Source organism: Oncorhynchus masou, chromosome 26 (genome assembly GCF_036934945.1).
Source record: "Oncorhynchus masou masou isolate Uvic2021 chromosome 26, UVic_Omas_1.1, whole genome shotgun sequence".
Taxonomy (NCBI): Eukaryota; Metazoa; Chordata; class Actinopteri; order Salmoniformes; family Salmonidae; genus Oncorhynchus; species Oncorhynchus masou.
In genome coordinates, this window is record NC_088237.1 from 11,813,113 (window position 1) to 11,833,532 (window position 20,420).

At 43.2% G+C, this 20,420-nt stretch overlaps 1 protein-coding gene across 3 annotated transcripts in view; it reads left to right on the forward strand.

Moving 5' to 3' along the window:
• Window positions 1-1,172: 1,172 nt before the first annotated feature.
• LOC135514809 (ataxin-7-like protein 1) overlaps window positions 1,173-20,420 on the forward strand; it is a 31,927-nt gene continuing 12,679 nt past the window's right edge. The window contains exons 1-5 of one of the 3 annotated variants that reach the window (XM_064938428.1): window positions 1,173-1,300; window positions 1,774-1,842; window positions 5,568-5,672; window positions 18,480-18,669; window positions 18,905-19,311. In XM_064938428.1, the coding sequence (XP_064794500.1) occupies window positions 1,204-1,300; window positions 1,774-1,842; window positions 5,568-5,672; window positions 18,480-18,669; window positions 18,905-19,311 (868 nt within the window). In that variant the 5' untranslated portion in view covers window positions 1,173-1,203. Of the gene's footprint in view, window positions 1,301-1,773; window positions 1,843-4,199; window positions 4,321-5,567; window positions 5,673-8,391; window positions 8,504-18,479; window positions 18,670-18,904; window positions 19,312-20,420 lie in introns of those variants that run through there. The other 2 variants (XM_064938429.1, XM_064938430.1) reach the window with 2 other exon arrangements.

A 20,420-nucleotide genomic window follows, 5' to 3' on the forward strand; every position in this document is an offset into this window, starting at 1 on the left:
AACAAACAGGATATTATCTGGCAACGCTGCTCCGGTGTGTCTGAGCTGATCACTGGCATCCTTAATGCATCATTCCTCCCTTCCTTTAAGTGCTCATCTGACATGACTGGATCATTTAAATCTATGTGATCATTGCTTAGACCTACCAGACTGTCTTTGAGGGTGACAATTACCTCACGGAAGGATGAAATTATGCAATATTATAGTAGCCTATTGGAACATGGCTCAAGTATTCCTCCCAGTGATGTCCTGCAGCTACAGAACCACTGTTACATGCTCAGTCATGTGGTCTGTGGTAGTCCAACCTGACACGTGCTGAAGTCATGTGGCCCTATTGGCTTTGGTTCCTGTTCAACACCAGCCTACTATCACTGACCTATAACTAATGTTATAACACAGTCTGCAACTATAACACAAGTTTGACCACTCATCCATACATTTGTCCAACAATCACTTGTTGAATGATGTATGGGTACTGACTGTATGGATATTTTCACAAACATCGACATCACCATACCAATGAGCCAATGTTGAAGGCCACTGTCTGTCCATCATTGAGTAGAAACGCAATTTTCAATTCCAACCACAAGAGGTCAATGCTGAGTCATATTTTGTTGTTGCGCTGAAGAGCTCTTGGAACAATGTATAGGATTCCTATGGCAAATTTGTGATCAGCAAAAGTGATATTTTATATAATAATGTGTATGGGCAGCAAAAGGTATTTTGTTTGTGTAGTGCAAAAGTGTACAATATTCTTGTCTGTAGTAAAAGTATTATTGACCGACTAGGATATTGCTGCTTCACAACGACTGCACGTTGTTGTACTATATTATACTGTAATATTGCTCATATATTGGTCAAATGTGCTGTACTTTGGCTATTGCCAGCCTAAAATATTCTACTGTTACTGAAACATTAACTAAAACATATTGAATATGTAAGACATCGGAATATATTTCAGCAAATCAACAATGGGTGAAATGCAATTTTGAGAAAAACAACAACACATGTGTCATTTATGTATCAGAAAAACAAACGTTTGAACTTCAGAGGCCCACACACCCCTTTGCAACCTTTCAACTCCTTGCCGCCAGAGGCCGAGCGAAGACGGAACGTGACGAAAATGACGTCAGGTGCTCCGCTTGTCTCGTTTAGCGTACTGCGAAGGAGAGGGAAAAAAGCAAGCAACAAGAAGGAAGTGCAATGGCGACATTGGATCGCCAACTACCAAATCCGGATACGTTCCTGTGCAAACCTTGGTCGACTTTTATCAGCGCAGCAAAATTACACTATTCTGACAGTAAGTGCACGTCAATTTTGTCGTCCATTTTTATAAAAATGGCACGTGCGAACAGTGTTGTTGAACTGAGATTGAGTTAGCCAGCCGTGTCCTCCATGCATCTGTCAAAACTGGAAGATAACAACCACATATTAAGTTAGTTACCAAATGCATAACAAATCGATAAAACGCATGTTTTGCAAATGCTCTGTACTCATTTCTCTGATGCATTCTCAACATGTTCGTGATGTACATGGGTTAGTTTACTGCTGTCTGGCCAGGATAACTTTTCGTTGCTTGTTGGTGACAGTTTGCTTGATTTGTCAAGGCACCTCCGTCAGTTAACGTTACAGCTGCGACCTAGTTATCGAGCTGGACGTCATGACACGTTCCAGCGTGGCGTGCGTGAGCTGTATGTTTAATTCAAGCACCAACTAACCTCTAGTACATTAACTCCAATATGAACCTTATTTTCTTATATTATTCAAATACAGACTCGCTCGTCGGAAACCGCTTGAAAGAGCTGCACAACAACTGGGAAGGAACTAAACTCAGCAAAGAAGGTAAGGTTGGTCAAAACGTGCTGTGTTGACTGTCACCTGAGCCTTGTTCTTATGGACTGATGACGCTCCAGGTGTCACTCCAGCATTCTTGCCAACATTCTTGCATATTTTAACACCACGGCCACACAACAAGGCACAGCCTGTCAATTTCAAAGCTAAGGGATGATCACAGCATACATATTTCCTAAAACTGTTTATTATGAAGATCACATGTGTTTTATGTATGGTAGTGAGTGTACGAATTTGTTAATTACAAATGATATTGGTCAAGCAGGAAATGTCACATGTGCATGACAATGTTCCCTTCCTGCTTACCTAGAGTTTGTACCCTAGAGGTTCTTGGCTCCACCTACACTGTACAAATGAGGGGATTTGATAACTGTAGGTTGGTGGGCCACCGAGAGTGACAGACAGGAGCTACACTCAAGTGTAGTACACTTCAGTACTAACTACCCCGTCTTCAGTTCAGTCAGACTGAGTGCCAAAGCAGCCTCTCTCAGTCCCAGCCAGACTGGAATCACCAGCATGCTCTGACTGCTGATCCCAGGCCAACACACTGAGGCACAGTAAGATTGACTTGCCCTTTAGACACTGATCTAAGGCCAGTTGTGTTTGCCCTGGACCCCCCTAATGGATAAGGTAAGGAGATCCACTCACTCAGTCAGAATGGAGTCTTCCAGTGTTGTTGTTCCCCGGCCAAGAGTCAGGCATGTTGTGAGACACACACACACACTCAGTCAGTCAGTCACACACACCATCAGCCGATGAGGTCACACCATGTGTCAAGCAGACAGTAATAGCTAACTGAGTGTCGTCATTACAGTCCAATGCCTAATCATCCCTGAGATTAGTGCCAGACAGTGATTATGCCCATAGTTATATGGTGAACTCAGCATTATGTCTTCTCTCCACTACATAGGTCAACAGCTGATGCAGTCTATAATTCAATTCATTATCTGACAATGTTGTTTAGAGGATAAGTGAGACTTGACGATGCACAAATATAGAGAAAAATGTTATCCCCGCTTTGAAATATTTTCTCAGCGGGTGACTGACAGACAGTGTGCTTCTCTCTCTGCCTGGGTAGCGCTCATTCACGAAAGACAAGATTGTTTTAGCAGCAGTGTTTTGGCAGTTTCTGTCGTTTTGGCAGGCGAGCGCTGGAGTAAGCTACACACTGTTCTCATTTGTCTTGGCAGAGACGGATGTGAAAAAAAAAATGGTGCTTTTATAAGTAGTATACTTGTTGTTTCTGGTTTATGGATGTGGACATTTGAAATAATTTCACTATTAGAATAATATCAGGATTTTCTTTCTTGGATATCTGGATAGTTGGAATACATGTTTTTTTGTTTGTTTTTACTTATGTTTTTAGTAGGAGGAAGGACCTGTGTGTGTGTGTGTGTTTACGTGTGTGTGTGTGTTTACATGTGTTTACGTGTGTGTTTACGCGTGTGTGTGTGTTTACGTGTGTGTGTGTGTGTACGTGTGTGTGTGTGTTTACGTGTGTGTGTGTGTGTGTGTGTGAGAGAGAGACTAAAAAGTAGCCAAGCTGGCCCAGTTAGCTGCTGCTTATTCATCATGCCACGACAGTGCCTGTTTTGACTGCGTCAAATCGATGTTAGGTAACTAGCTAGGTAACTAGCTAACCGAGGCTACAGTTACTGCACTCCTCGTCCTTGTACAGAAATGGCAACACCATGATTCAGATTAAACAACAGCCCACCTCTTGGTTGTTTTGTCGTAGCCCAATCCTTCTTATTTAGCTCACTTATCATTCTGTCATTTTAATTCCATGTTGCGTTGATGAGAGATCCCTCACTTCACTTGCTACACTTGGAACCTCAGACTGTGGAGCAGCTTTGATTGGCCGGCCAAAAAATCAACAAGCGTGAAACGTTTGTCGGCTGCCGACATGGACGTCTTTTTTTGAATGGGGTGAACGCCATGAACCCTACTTTTAAAAAGTTGCTTGTTTTATTGAATGAAACCGTTTCCAATGTCATCCTTGTATTTAACAATGTCACGTGGATAATTAAATGTACGTGCAAAGCATTTTTCATTTGTTAATTTGTTAGTAAATAGGGCGGCAGGTTGCCGAGAAGTTAAAAAAGCGTTGGGCCAGTAACCGAAAGGTCGCTGGTTCGAATCCCCGAGCCGACGAGGTGAAACATCTGTCTGTGCCCTGGGCAGCTGCTACTACTGTTAAACCTTTGACTGTCATCTACCATAGTGCCCTTTTGTTTTGTTACAGGGGATCGTTTTGATACTCATCACTGTATCCTGTATCAAAAGGTTGGCTGGACTTCGCTAAAGACCCATAGATCTCTACATTACTCCTTTTTTGTGTTTACAAGGGCCTACTTCAGAAACTTCCATCTTATCTAACTTTGCTGTTGAAGTATAGACACCCGAGTTGGCTAACCTTTTCCCAGGATTGGCTAACTCTCGAGCTTCCTAGGATCTCCCCCGAGCTAGGTAAATCTGCTTTTGGTTTTAATGTGCCGTATTGCTGGATAAAATCCATTTCATCTTGATGTTCTGGTATGGTTTAGAGTATTGATTGGGGATTTATTTGTGGAGGGATGTAACTGTTTTTCTAAGTGATTTGTGATGTTTTACTTGTAGGGCACATTTGGAAAGAGATGTCTTCCCTGGTTAAAATAAAGGTTTAAAAAAAAAAAAAGATGGGCTATTTTCATTGGAGCAGAGCGGCTGGTCTATCGGAGTGGTCTGATGCTCCACAAAGTGTAGGGTCTGGACCATGGAGGTCAAGGTTGCCCTTAACCTCTGATCTAGCATCAGAATAACCCTCCGCCAATCCTAACCTTTAAGCATTCTGTCTAAGCAAAAATCTGGACTAGATCCACTCGATTTGATTCATTTATTTTGATCCCCATTTAGTTTTTGCAGAAGCAGCAGCTACTCTTCCTGGGGTCCACACAAATTACAGAACATGACAAGTAACACAACACTGAAACACTGGTGGACAAGGACAGTCGCGCACATCTTAAAATACAAAGACATACAATAATGCCTGCTGATTGATTGTATGTTTAGTGTTAGCCAGAGTGGTGCTTCAGTCCTCGCTTCCATGAGACCTTGACTGGCTCTGAGGCAGCATCCCCCTTCTCCCCATTGTGTACACTTGTGGAGAATTGGGACGCAGCCAAAGATCTCCGGACGGTCCGGGACAGCATGTGTACCGCCTCAGTTAGATACCTACCAAGCATGACTGGCCTCTTATCTATTCCAGTCGACAGGACATGCCAGGTCAAGTCGAAGACGAACCAAATCCTCAGTTTTCCCACAGGTTGATGTTTATTGTCATGATTCTTCTCCTGAAGGCAGCACTGAGCGATTTTTATTTATTTTTTCTTTTTTTCTTTCTTCCCAGTAGTTCGTTGTAGGCATCGTGGTTAAGTTTAAAATCGGATTTGATGACTTTGCAGAGCTGCCTTCAGAGCAAGATTCACGACGACAAACGCTAACCTGCCAATCCCCCTGGGATGCAGAGTCCACATAGTGTTGAGTAAGATCTCTGTGAAGTTGCCTGTTTGGAAGTAGGAAGAGACATTTTGATTGGATCAGCTGAACCCCCCTCCCCCTCCCCCTCCCAACATTAACCATGGGAGGAAACAACAAGCTGCCCTTAGATCAATGCATCTTTCTGGTCCTTCTCCTAGCTCACCCCCTGTCCCTGTTCCCATCTCTGTCTCCTGCAGAGATGCACGTGTTTGGCCAGTTTCCCAACCAGGAGGATTTCTGTCTCGTCGTCTGCAATGTCTGCAACCAAGTGGTCAAACCCCAGGGCATCCTCACCCACTACGGTAAGAACCCTAACCCCTACACACTACAGTAAGACCTCTAACTCTAACCCATCACAGTAAGAGCCCCTTAAACATTGGTCAATGCTGGACCAAATTAAAATCACATTTTATTTGCCACGTGCTTCGTAGACTAAAAGGGAAATGGTTACTTACGGGTCCTTTTCCTGCAATGCAGAGTTAAAGTTTAAAAAAAATAATAATAATTGAAAACCAGCTCGTCTGTCCGTCTGGTTCCGTTCTCGTTGATCCCCAGTGAGCGGAGCGCGCTTACATCTGCTCTCTGCTGCTGGCTGCACATGTCCTAGAGCGAGGAGTCAGTCTGTGCCAAGAGACAGGCAACACACACACACACACACACACAACCCACTGAGTGCTCTCTCCTGCCCCCTGCAGGTTGCTGCCTCCTCCAGCTGCAGTCCTCTCAGACAGGACCTAGACTTTTTCCTAACCACTAAATTGTTATAACGCATGTACATCTGACCTTAGATCTGTGGTTAGGGGAAACAGGAAAGCTTCTTCTCACAACAGCTGCTCATTGACAGGCTCTGAATAGGTCAGGTCTGCTCAGGGGTCAATGCCTTTCAGCTATGCTCCTCCAGCTCGTGTGTGTGTGTGTGTGTGTGTGTGTGTGTGTGTGGAGAAATACTCTTTCTGCCAGCCAGGCTGCAGGAGTCAGACAGACACATCTGTAGCTGGCGGCGTAGGCTGATTAAGTAGTTTAACGGAAAAGCTTTTGTGTGTTATTCAGAGGTGGGGTGTGTGTCATTCTGAGAATGTCTGTGTGCTAGACTGTTATTCATAGTGTGTGTGTTGTCTGGTGACTCTGCTCGTATGGTCCTGGATTAATTGAACTCTTTGCAGGCTCTGTCCTCTCAGCTTAGTTTTGTTTCCTGACTTTGATGTGTGGGCTTGGCACTCACTGCAGTGCAGTGTGTTGGCGAGGCAGCTAGTTGTTTGTGTGCTTGCTTTGGTTCCAGTGTGGGCAGCTGTTGTGTGTGGTGTTGAAGCAGCGGCAGTGATTGTGTGTGTGGTTTAGTGTAGTGCTGACTTGTGTAGAGTAGTTTAGTAATGTGCTGCGTTGTCTGTGTCGCGATATGAAATGTATTGGCTGTTGCAGAAGGGTTTGGCGCTTCACTCTCTCTCCTCTCTCTTTGTCTCTCTACTCTCTTTACTCTCTTTGTCTCTCTCTCTCCTCTCTCTCTCCACTCTCTTTGTCTCTCTCTCTCTCTCTCTTGTCTCTCTCTCTCCTCTCTCTGTCGCTCTCCCTCTCCTCTCTCTTTTCTCTCTCTTTGTCTCTCTCTCTACTTTCTCTCTCCTCTCTCTTTGTCTCTCTCTCTCTCTGGTGGGTGTCTTCCTTTAGTGCTGGCGGTGCGGATGTAAACAAACCCAGCTGAGCTCTGAGAAGCTGAGGCTGAGCTTCCTACTTCCTGTGGTTGCTAGCCTCACATGGCTCTCACGCTAGCCACCGTGTCGCTCGCTTGGCAATGTCATGGCAACGGGCTTGAGGGACTAGGTAGTTGTTGCCCCTAACCACTGATACATGGTCAGCTAGGTTTAAAAGCCCTTAATCATGGCTAGGATAGGGTATTTTGACCCTAGATCTATGTTAGGTGCCTTGCTATGTTGTTGTCTTAGGTCTCTCTTTATGTAGTGTTGTCTCTCTTGTTGTGATGTGTGTTTTGTCCTATATTTACATTGTATTTATTTATTTATTTTAATCCCAGTCCCCGCAGGAGGCCTTTTGCCTTTTTGTAGGCCGTCATTGTAAATAAGAATTTGTTCTTAACTGACTTGCCCAGTTAAATAAAGGTTAAATTAAAAATAAAAAAATTAAATGTGGTAACTTGTACCTTGGAAGGGCAGAAGCACAAGACATAGACTTGGGTGCATTGTTAGATGTACGCTAAACTACAGTTGTAAGTAACCAATCTGGATGGGCTGCTGTGTAACTACTGCTGCTACTACTACTACATATCTGAATGAGGTGGACTTTAATCCTAGCTCCCAATACAGCTGCCCTCTCCACTTTACCTTGCCTATTTACTCACCTGCCTGACAGACGCAGTTACACGCTCATACACACCTGGAACATACGCACACACACACCCCGAGACCTTGACGCCTGTTTAATCTGTGTGCTCAGTCATCCGTATTGTTCTAACGAGCTGTTGGTATTTCAGCACTCATTGGCAGGGTAAGGCAATCTCCTTGTCATTCCCACAGACTGTCATCTTATTGGCTCCTCACACTGTCTGTCACTAAACTGTGACCAATGAGACAGATTCTGTGGAGTGGGTGATACAGCCTGTCAGAGAGTAGTTGGCTGAGGACAGTTTGCAGGATGGCTGTGTTGCCGGGGCCAAGTCTATTTAGGAAATTGCCAGGGCAGAACAAATATGTTGATTCCAAAATGAATAATCACAAAGAGTTTTATTTGCCGACAGTGATATAATGCATTATTGTATCCCCACTGCACAGTTCACAAGCTTTCCACACACATTTTAGTGCAAAGTCTACATGAGTAGTAGATCGACAACAAGCATTTAATGAGGCACGTGTTTGTGTGTGTGTGTGTGTGTGTGTGTGTGTATGTATGTGGGTGTGCGAGAGCATGTTTGTTGTGTGTGTGTGTGTGTGTGTGTGTGTGGGTGGGTGGGAGCGCCCGTGTGGCTGTGTTGTGTTTTTGATATGTCCCTCTGTCCTGATTAGGTGTCTGGGGAGTAGAGTCCCAGTGAGGCAGAGAGAGTAAAGGACCTCCCCACCCTCCTCCTCCTCCTACTCCTCCTCCTCCTCCTCACCCTCCCCTCCCAAAGACATGCATAGCCAGAACCGTAAGTCTCCTCTCCTCTCCTCTCCTCTCCTCTCCTCTCCTCTCCTCTCCTCTCCTCTCCTCTCCTCTCCTCCTCTCCTCTCCCTCTCCTCTCCTCTCCTCTCCTCTCCCTCTCCTCTCCTCTCCTCTCCTCTCCTCTCCTCTCCTCTCCTCTCCTCTCCTCTCCTCTCCTCTCTCCAATGCACTCTAGTGCAATATGGATCCCAGCGTTTCAGACAAACCTTTTCACTTGGTGGCACCAGCTCATGATTCTGTCGCACCCATAAAAAAAACGCTGTCACGCAATACACAGTTGTGGCCAAAAGTTCTGAGAATAACACCAATATTAATTTTCACAAAGTCTGCTGCCTCAGTTTGTATGATGGCAATTTGCATATACAGTGGGGCAAAAAAAGTATTTAGTCAGCCACCAATTGTGCAAGTTCTCCCACTTAAAAAGATGAGAGAGACCTGTAATTTTCATCATAGGTACACTTCAACTATGACAGACAAAATGAGAAACAAAATCCAGAAAATCACATTGTAGGATTTTTAATGAATTTATTTGCAAATTATAGTGGAAAATAAGTTTTTGGTCACCTACAAACAAGCAAGATTTCTGGCTCTCACAGACCTGTAACCTGTAACTCTTAACTTCTTTAAGAGGCTCCTCTGTCCTCCACTCGTTTCCTGTATTAATGGCACCTGTTTGAACTTGTTATCAGTATAAAAGACACCTGTCCACAACCTCAAACAGTCACACTCCAAACTCCACTATGGCCAAGACCAAAGGACACCAGAAACAAAATTGTAGACCTGCACCAGGCTGGGAAGACTGAATCTGCTATAGGTAAGCAGCTTGGTTTGAAGAAATCAACTGTGGGAGCAATTATTAGGAAATGGAAGACCTACAAGACCACTGATAATCTCCCTCGATCTGGGGCTCCACGCAAGATCTCACCCCGTGGGGTCAAAATGATCACAAGAACGGTGAGCAAAAATCCCAGAACCACACGGGGGGACCTAGTGAATGACCTGCAGAGAGCTGGGACCAAAGTAACAAAGCCTACCATCAGTAACACACTACGCCGCCAGGGACTCAAATCCTGCCAGACATGTCCCCCTGCTTAAGCCAGTACATGTCCAGGCCCGTCTGAAGTTTGCTAGAGAGCATTTGGATGATCCAGAAGAAGATTGGGAGAATGTCATATGGTCAGATGAAACCAAAATATAACTTTTTGGTAAAAACTCAACTCGTCATGTTTGGAGGATAAAGAATGCTGAGGTGCATCCAAAGAACACCATACCTACTGTGGAGCATGGGGGTGGAAACATCATGCTTTGGGGCTGTTTTTCTGCAAAGGGACCAGGACGACTGATCCGTGTAAAGGAAAGAATGAATGGGGCCATGTATCGTGAGATTTTGAGTGAAAACCTCCTTCCATCAGCAAGGGCATTGAAGATGAAACGTTGCTGGGTCTTTCAGCATGACAATGATCCCAAACACACCGCCCGGGCAATGAAGGAGTGGCTTCGTAAGAAGCATTTCAAGGTTCTGGAGTGGCCTTTGCCAGTCTCCAGATCTCAACCCCATAGAAAATCTTTGGAGGGAGTTGAAAGTCCATGTTGCCCAGCAACAGCCCCAAAACATCACTGCTCTAGAGGAGATCTGCATGTAGGAATGGGCCAAAGTACCAGCAACAGTGTGTGAAACCCTTGTGTGTGTGTGTTTGACCTCTGTCAATGCCAACAAAGGGTATATAACAAAGTATTGAGAAACTTTTGTTATTGACCAAATACTTATTTTCCACCATAATTTGCAAATAAATTCATAAAAAAATGTGATTTTTATGGATTTTTTTTCTCATTGTGTCTGTCATAGTTGAAGTGTACCTATGATGAAAATTACATGCCTCATCTTTTTAAGTGGGAGAACTTGCACAATTGGTGGCTGACAATACTTTCTTGCCCCACTGTACTCCAGAATGTTATGACGAGTGATCAGATGAATTGCAATTAATTTGAAAGTCCCTCTTTGCCATGAAATTAATGCAAATATTCCTGCCAGTATGAATTCACCGAAATCAACCATTTATCGTATCATCAAGAACTTCAAGGAGAGCGGTTCCATTGTTGTGAAGAAGGCTTCAGGGCGCCCAAGAAAGTCCAGCAAGCGCCAGGACCGTCTCCTAAAGTTGATTCAGCTGCGGGATCGGGGCACCCCAGTACAGAGCTTGCTCAGGAATGGCAGCAGGCAGGTGTGAGTGCATGTGCACGCATAGTGAGGGAAAGACTTTTGGAGGATGGCCTGGTGTCAAGAAGGGCAGCAAAGAAGCCACTTCTCTCCAGGAAAACATCAGGGACAGACTGATATTCTGCAGAAGGTACAGGGATTGGACTGCTGAGGACTGGGGTATTCTCGGATGAATCCCCTTTTTGATTGTTTCCGGAGAAGACAAGGTGAGCGCTACCATCAGTCCTGTGTCATGCCAACAGTAAAGCATCCTGAGACCATTCATGTGTGGGGTTGCTTCTCAGCCAAGGGAGTGGGTACACTCACAATTTTGCCTAAGAACACAGCCATGAATAAAGAATGGTACCAACACATCCTCCAAGAGCCATTTCTCCAAACATCCAGGAACAGTTTGGTGATGAACAATGCCTTTTCCAGCATGACAGAGCACCTTGCCATAAGGCAAAAGTGAAAGCTAAGTTGCTCAGGGAACAAACCATAGATATTTTGGGTCCATGGTCAGGAAACTCCCCAGACTTTAATCCCATTGAGAACTTGTGGTCAATCCTCAAGAGGCGGGTGGACAAACAAAACCCCACAAATTCTGACAAACTCCAAGCATTGATTATGTAAGAATGGGCTGCCATCAGTCAGGATGTGGCCCAGAAGTTAATTGACAGCATGCCAGGTCAGACTGCAGAGGTCTTGAAAAAAAAAGGGTCAACACTGCAAATATTGACTCTTTGTGTCAACTTCATGTAGTTGTCAATAAAAGCCTTTGACACGTATGAAATGCTTGTATTTATACTTCAGTATTCCATAGTAACATCTGACAAAAATATCTAAAGACACTGAGGCAGCAGACTTTGTGGAAATTAATATTTGTGTCATTCTCCAAACTTTTGGCCATGACTACAGTACTGGTCTAAAGTTTGGACACACCTTCTCATTCCAGGGTTTTTCTTTATTTGGACTATTTTCTACATTGTAGAATAATAGTGAAGACATGAAAACAATATAATAACACATATGGAAAAAAGCTGTTTAACAAATCAAAATATATTTTATATTTGAGAGTCTTCCAAGTATCCACCCTTTGCATCTGACAGCTTTGCACATTCTTGGCATTCTCTCAACCAGCTTCATGAGGTAGTCACCTGGAATGCATTTCAATTAACAGGTGTGCCATGTTAAAAGTTAATTTGTGGTATTTCTTTCCTTAACGCTTTTGAGCCAATCAGCTGTGTTATTACAAGGTAGTGGTGGTATACAGAAGCTAACCCTATTTGGCAAAAGATCAAGTTCATATTATGGCAACAGCAGCTCAAATAAGCAAAGAGAAACAACTGTCCATCATTATTTTAAGACATGAAGGTCAGTCAATACTAAAAATGTCAAGAACTTTGAAAGTTTCTTCAAGTGCAGTCACAAAAACCATCAAGTGCTATGATGAAACTGGCTCTAATGAGGACCACCACAGGAAAGGAAGCCCCACCGTTCATTAGATTTACCAGCCTCAGAAATTGCACCCCAAATAAATGCTTCAGAGTTCAAGTAACAGACACATCTCAACATCAACTGTTCAGAGGAGACTATGTGAATCAGGCCTTCATGGTCGAATTGCTGCAAAGAAACCACTACTAAAGGACACCAATAAGAAGAGGAGACTTGCTTGGGCCAAGAAATTTAAGCAATGGACATTGGACTGGTGGAAATCTGTCCTTTTGGTCTGATGAGTCCAAATTTGAGATTTTGGGTTCCAATTGCCATGTCTTTGAGTTGCAGAGTTGGTGAACGGATGATCTCCGCATGTGTGGTTCCTACCGTGAAGCATAGAGGAGGAGGTGTGGTGGTGCTTTGCTTTTGAAATTGTCTGTGTTTTATTTAGAATTTAAGGCACACTTAACCAGCATGAATTCCACAGTATTCTGCAGCGATACGCCATCCCATCTGGTTTACGCTTAGTCCCTCTATCATTTGTTTTTCATCAGGACAATGACCCAACACGCCTCAGGCTGTGTAAGGGCTATTCGACCACGAACAAGAGAGATTGAGTGCTGCATCAGATGACCTGGCCTCCACAATCCTCCGACCTCAACCCAATTTAGATGGTTTTGGATGAGTTGGACCGCAGAGTGAAGGAAAAGCAGCCAACAAGTGCTCAGCATAGGTGAAGCTGGTTTTGAGAGTGCCAAGAGTGTACAAAGCTGTCACGGCAAAGGTTGACTACTTTGAATAAAATAAAATGTATTGTTTCACACTTTTTTGTTGTTGGTTTGTACATGATTCCATATGTGTTATTTCATAGTGTTGATGCCTTTACTATTATTCTACAATGTAGAAGATAGTAAAAAACAAAACCCTTGAATGAGTCGGTGTCTAAACCTTGACTGGTGCTGTGTATTTTTATAGTAATTGTATCATCTTATTCCCAGTGCTTTATTAATACATGTAATAGGTTACTACTATTCAAGAAATGAGCTGTTTCATTCAACATGTCCAAGCAGGAATGCATGATTCAATATATTTTGATGTGCAACCTAATCTAGTGATTGTCATGGATTTTGGGTTGACAATTAGGATATTGTTATATTTTACTGGCAAAATAGGGCTCCAGATGTTATTTTAAATTTTATGGAGATGAATTTGTTTTTTGCTTTGTTCCGGGCTCCTATTTGTCACACTTGATATTTTCCAAATGCCGCGAAACAACATGTTTCATTGCCCATGTTGATGCTTTTTAACAGCGTAATTGACCTCACAATAAGCCCGTGTCGAGTAACTTCCATTTGTGGTGCTGTAATGAGAAGCTGCAGCCGCTGTGCAATCAATCGGGAGGTGGAAAGCACATGGTGCTGAAAGTACGTTAATTTGAGTAATTATAAAAAAAAAAAAACATTTCACTAATTAACTAACAACGAAGGCTTTGTGTTGAAGCCTATTTCTTCCTATTTAAAAAATAAGAGGTAGGCCTATCTGTTTGGCCGACAATTATACGCTATGTTTAGATTTGTCGGACAATTCTTTCAATTGTGTCACCACTCCTTAAATACCTCTGTGTCCGTGAAGGGCTTTGTATGTTGAGTTAAAACCATTAAGGGGGCAGGACTATGTGAGGGTATACCATAGCCTACTTTGTTAAAGAAAATTGCAAAAAGTCTACCCCTTTGTTTAGTTTAAGATTTTGAAGAAGTCAAAACTGATCTTTAACAGCGCTTTCCTCTGATGCTAGAAACGAGCCACAAAATGCACGAGAAAGACGAGACTCTTGCGTATGGGAATATATTCCATTTGCCTCTGATATTCAGAGGCTGAGCTACGAATTTCTACAGCATCAAAGTCAAAAAATGTACTTTGCTAGGGAGGTAATCGAGGAGGCCTACAATGTGTAACTCTCTTGCTATCAATTGAGCTATTCAGTTTTTGTAAAAGAGAAGGAGTTTAAACCCAGGGAGCTTATAAGGGTGCCCTTGTATCGTCTATCGAGGATGATCGACAGCCATTGTCGATGGTGACGACGACATAATGTGACAGACAATGCCTAACCTATTTCAACTTGACTGGCCGTTTTGAAGAGAGGAGCGGAGTCCGGTGGTGCAGGGCAGTGCGTAGGTGACATTCGGAGGAAACTGTCTATATTCCTATTTGCTGTAGCCAATTTCAATGAATACCTTATTTACAGAATACAAGAGAACAATATAGACATGGCCTAGTTTCACTAAAGCGGCGCTAAATGTCCAGTCAGAATTTTTTTTTTTCTCTCTCTCCAATAGTGGATGATTTCTCCCACTGCGCTATTTCATGTTAAAGCAATTCATATATCTAACAGAGTTCTAGGCTATCTCAAAGTTTTACGTAAAATAAAAAAAATAAGAAAAACTACATATGGTAGCCCTAAGGTAATAATGAGAGGGATACAGTGCCTTCAGAAAGTACTCACACCCCTTGACTTTTTCCTCATTTTGTTGTTACAAAGTGGAATTAAAATGGATTTAATTGTCTACAACAAATAGTCTACAACAAATAGCCTGTCAACGTGGAAGAAAAATGTGAACATTTGTTTAAAAAAATATATGATGCTATCTTGATTAGATAAGTATTCAACACCCTGACTCAATACATGTTAGAATCACCTTTGTCAGCGATTACAGATGTGAGTCTTTATGGGTAAGTCTCTAAGAGGTTTCCACACATGGATTGTGCCACATTTGCCAATTATTCTTTAAAAAATTCTTCAAGTGCTGTCAAGTTTACAACCATTTTTAGGTCTTGCCATAGATTTTCAAGCATATTTAAGTCAAAACTGTAACTCTGCCACTCAGGACCTTTCACTGTTTCTTGGAAAGCAACTCCAGTGTAGATTTGGCCTTGTGATTTAGGTTACTGTCCTGCTGAAAGGTTCATTCGTCTCCCAATGTCTGGTGGAAAGCAGACTGAACCAGGTTTTCCTCTAGCATTTTGCCTGTGCTGAGCTCCATTCCGTTTATTTATTTATTTTATCATGAAAAACGTCTTGCTCCTTAATGATTACAAGCATAACCATGAAAATAAAAGAGAGCCGCTCACTCTAGGAGCTCAGATGCAAAATGAACTACCTTCCAGTGCTTGCATTGTAACATTGGCTGAAATAGTATTCACGCATAACTATTTCATGTTTCTAAATGATTTCTTTATTCAGATTAAAGGGACTGCTATGGGATCCCCCATGGCTCCTAACTATGCTTATTTTTATGTGGGTTACATGGAGAAACAGTCTATTTTCAATCCTCCCAAAAAATGTTTTCTTGCCTCACATCATTATTTGGAAACGGTATATTGATGATATTTTTGTTCTATGGAGGGGTGATGCTAAACAGCTCCAGGCGTTCCATGCTTTTCTTAACTCCTGTTCTGAGCATCTGATGTTTACTATTCAATCTGATACATGTCAAATCAGCTTTCTTGATCTTCTGATCTTGTGTGAAGATAATGTTCTATACACTGATCTTTACAGGAAGCCTACTGATCGTAACAGTTTGTTGAGGGCTGATAGTTGTCACCCACTTCCCTTGAAAAACAGTTTGCCCTACAGCCAATTCTGTCGAATCAAAAGAATTTGCAAAAAACAATCCGATTTTGACAGAAATATGGCTGAGATGCAAAGAAAGTTCAAGGAGAGGGGCTACAAGAATGATCAGATTAATATTGCCATTGAGAAAATTCAAAACAAAACATGACCTTTTTCAAGGTCAGTCTCACAAAAAGACTCATTCTTGCGTTCTAACTACCCGCTATTCAAAGTGCTCTGAACAAATTAAGGGAATTGTTCACAAACATTGGCATATTCTAAAATCCGATGATAGTCTTGGTAATGTGTTTTCAGACCTTCTCTTGGTCGTATTCTCTCGGGGCAGAAATCTCAGAGACCAATTGGTAAACTCTGATTTACCACCCCAAGATATTCATGACCAACGTCTATTTGCGCCCCTACTGGATGGAAATTACAAATGTAATGGCTGCAATGGCACTTATAAATGTAGATCCTTCAAACACCCACAAACAGGGAAATCGATCCCAATAAAAAGTGTTATTATGTGCTCCACTAAGGCAGTTATTTATCTTATAACTTGTCCTTGTGGTAAAAATTATGTAGGTAAAACAAAGCGCGAATTAAAAGTACGTATCTCAGAGCATCGTAGGCATCAGTAGGCACCATTAGGTGTAAAAACTTTACTTATCCAGTTGCGGCCCACTTCTTGGAGGCAGGCCACTCGATTTCGCCTCTGCGTTATATTGGCATCGAACATGTCACCCTCCCTAGGAGAGGGGGTGACCTTGATAATTTATTGTTAAAACGAGAGGCTGCCTGGATCTTTAATTTAAAGACCCTTGCGCCCTTCGGTCTCAACGTAGACTTTGATCTGAAGCCATTCTTGTGATTATTGTGACTTTGCCATTGTAATTGTTTGTAAACTTGTGTAGTTAAATTAATCTATGATCGTATGCTATCCATTTGTTGTTTGTATGCTGTTCTTTGTCTGACATTTTAATATTTGATTATTAACCAATGATATTAGGCCACTCTTGGCCATGATTACAGACACCTGTGTGTCTTTTGACACTATATAAACGAGTCATCCCGCAGTGTTTGCGATTATACCCCGATGAAGACAGCTTGGCTGTCAAAACGTTGCTATTACATTTTTGCATCTGAGCTCCAGAGTGTGCGGCTCTCTTTTATTTTCAAGTTTCTACTCCGCTAGCCAGCACCTCGTCTTAATAGGTGTGCGTTTCTTTTTCTTCACAAGCATAACCATAACATTATGCAGCCACCACTATGCTTGAAAAAATGGTGAGTAATGTGATTTTCCCCAAACATAACTTTGTATTCAGGACAAAAAGTGAATCGCTTTGCCATATGTTTTGCAGTATTATTTTAATTAGTGCCTTGTTGCCAACAGGATGCATATTTTTTGGAATATTTGTATTCTGTACAGGTTTCCTTATTTTCACTCTGTCATTTAGGTTAGTATTAATGAGTAACTACAATGTTGTTGATCCATCCTCAGTTTTATCCTATCAAAGCTATTCGACTCTAACTGTTTTGAAAGTCGCCATTGGCCTCATGGTGAAATCCCGGAGTGGTTTCCTTCCTCTCCGGCAACTGAGTTAGGAAAGACACTTGTATCTTTGCAGTGACTGGGTGTATTGATACACCATCCAAAGTGTAATAACTTCACCATCAACAAAGGGATATTTAATGTCTGCTTTTTAACCATTTTGCCCATCTACCAATATGTGCCCCTTTTTTCATCAGGCATTGGAAAATCTCCCTGGTCTTTGTGGTTGAATCTGTGTTTGAAATTCACTGCTCGACTGAGGGACCTTGCAGATAATTGTATGTGTGGGGTACAGAGATGAGGTAGTCATTCAAAAATCATGTTAAAGACTGTTATTGCACACAGAGTGAGTCCATGACACTTGTTATTATGTTCACTCCTGAATGTGTTTAGTCTTGCCATAACAAAGGGTTAAATAATTATTGACTCAAGACATTTCAGCTTTTCACTTTTTAATTCATTTGTAAACAATTTTGCTAAATATTATTCCACTTTGACATTATGGTGTGTAGGCCAGTGTTAATTTTTGTTACACTTAATCCATGTTAAATTCAGGCTGTAACACAACAAAATGATATCTATAAAAAGCTGAGACTCCTCTCTTCAGGATGGACAACAGTAGTTGCTTCTAAAGCTGTGTTGTTCCTGCAATTGGATTTTGAAATGCTTTACAATCGGAAAACATGTATTTTTTCCTGGAGAGGAAAGTGGTTTGCTCATCACGTCATAGGTCTCAGTGAAACAGTCACTTACATGATAGGAATCATGAGTATAATGTACTTTACTGTATAATGTACTTTACTGTTTGACCAAATGGTGCTTTTAGCTGCCCAACAAAAGAGGAAGGTTTGAGTGAGTGACAATGTAGAATGTGCGACTCGCACCGATGCAACGACTCATAAAGCTCAACCTGTACAGCCAAGTCGAATGGAGCCATGGATCACTTGCAAACATCACAGATCCATTGTGTGAATAACTGACTAGTCCGTGATCTACAGCGTTAAGACGTTCTCATGATGCTGGGTGTTTACAAGATGTGTTCTCGCTGTGTATGTTCAGTCTGTATTTCTCCTGACCCTCTGTGTGTGTGTGTGTGTGTGTGTGTGTGTGTGTGTGTGTGTGTGTGTGTGTGTGTGTGTGTGTGTGTGTGTGTGTGTGTGTCTCAGAGCGTCGGCACGGCTCCCCATGTCCCTCCAGGGGTCCAGTGGCCTCTGTGAAGCCCAATGTGGCAGTGTCCCCCACCCCGAGTCCTACTCCCCCTCTGCCCTTCAGGGTCCCCAGAGACTACCCCCACTCCCGCTTCAACAAGGCCCCGCTCGCTGTCTACCCTCCCAAGGGTGTCCGCAGCAAGACATGGTGAGTACACACACTGGCCAAATCGTGTGAACATCCAGAATTTTCCTGCATTGAATTTCCTGCATTGAACCCTGTCATGGTTATTATTATTATTATTATTATTATTAATTATTATACATTTATTTTTATTTAAAAAAATCCTGAACTTTCCACTCAATCAATTAGCACCCCCCCCCCTCTCTCTCATCCCTCTTTCTTGCTTTATCTGTCGCTCCAACCCTCTTTCTCTCTCCAGTGTGTCGTTGCCAGTAGTGAGTCTGGAGAAGATGCCATGTCTGGGCCGGGCAGAGAGCGGAACACATGTCAGAGTCCACTGCTTTTCTTCCTCCTCCTCCTGCTCCTCCCCCTCCTCCCTCAAACCCTCCCTGACCCCCCCAGCTCCCCTCAGGGGGTCTCAGGAAATGCTGGTGAACGGTCGTGGCCCCACCGCCCCTTGCTCCTCCACACCCCCCTCGGTGGACCGCCGGCCTAGCCCGGCCCGCTCTCCCGTGGATAAACGGTCCTCTAGCCTCTCCCCCCTGGACCACCGAAGAACCTCCGCCTCCCACTCCCCCTCCCCTCGGACCCCTGCAACCCCTTCCCCCCTGGACAGGAAACAGCAGAATGGAACCAAGACCCCCAGGCCTCACAGGAGACTGTCAGGTGAGAACACAGTCTAACCACAGATCTGGGATCAGTTTACCCTACTCCCAATCCTACTTTTTTAATCATTATCATGGTCCTGTGTGGCTGAGTTGGTGGAATGGTGCTTGCGACGCCAATGATCATGGGTTTGATTCCCGCTGGGGCCACCCACACGGAAATTGTATTAATGCATGATGTTAGTCGCTTTTTGGATCAAAGCGTCTGCTAAATGGCATACATTATATCTACAGTATTATAATCAGGGATCAAAACTGACCAGAGGTCAGCCAACTTCATCCTCCTCCAAGGTGAATAGACACAACGACCGATGGAAAGAACATACAATGTATTAATGTACCTTTTTATCTGGTATGCAATGTGAATCAGCTTAAACTCTTCCACCAGGATTGTGCATATATATCTAAGCACCATAAAAGGTCATGGTATAAATATGTTTCCAAGTGTAAAAGCCCTCCATATTCCTTATCTCCCCTAACCTTTGAAAGCTGCCCAGTCATGGGAGTGATGGGGCATGAACAGATTCATATGATGGGTTAGGAACTCGGCATGGGTGGGGGCTGTTTTGAAAGAAGAGAGACTGGAGGCTGTTGCTCAACACTAATCCTATGCACTGGGGCCTTGCTAATTCTACTGTGGAGAGGAGACTTCCCTCGTACCTCTCTCTCCAGCTCTCCTATGTCTTTGTTCTTCCGCCTCGCTCTCTCTTCCCCCTCTCTCTCTCTCTCTCTCTTCCTCTCACCTCTCTTGCCTTTCTCCTTTCTTTCCTCTCTTCCGTATCTTGTCCCAGTCTCTCTCTCTCTCTCTCTTCCCCCTCTCTCTCTCTTCCTCCTCTCTCTCTCTTCCTCTCACCTCTCTTGCCTTTCTCCTTTCTTTCTCTTCCGTTCTTGTCCCAGTCTTCCCTCTCTCTCTCTTCCCCCTCTCTCTCTCCCCCTCTCTCTCTCTTCCTCTCACTCTCTTGCCTTTCTCCCATCTCTTCCCATCTCTTGTCCTAGTCTCTCTCTCTCTCTCTCTCTCTCTCTCTGTATGTTGTTGTCTCTGTTCTGTGCGTCCCTCCGACTCTATGATTTAGAAGTAAGTGTAATTCATGAGCTACTGCTGCCAAGCGT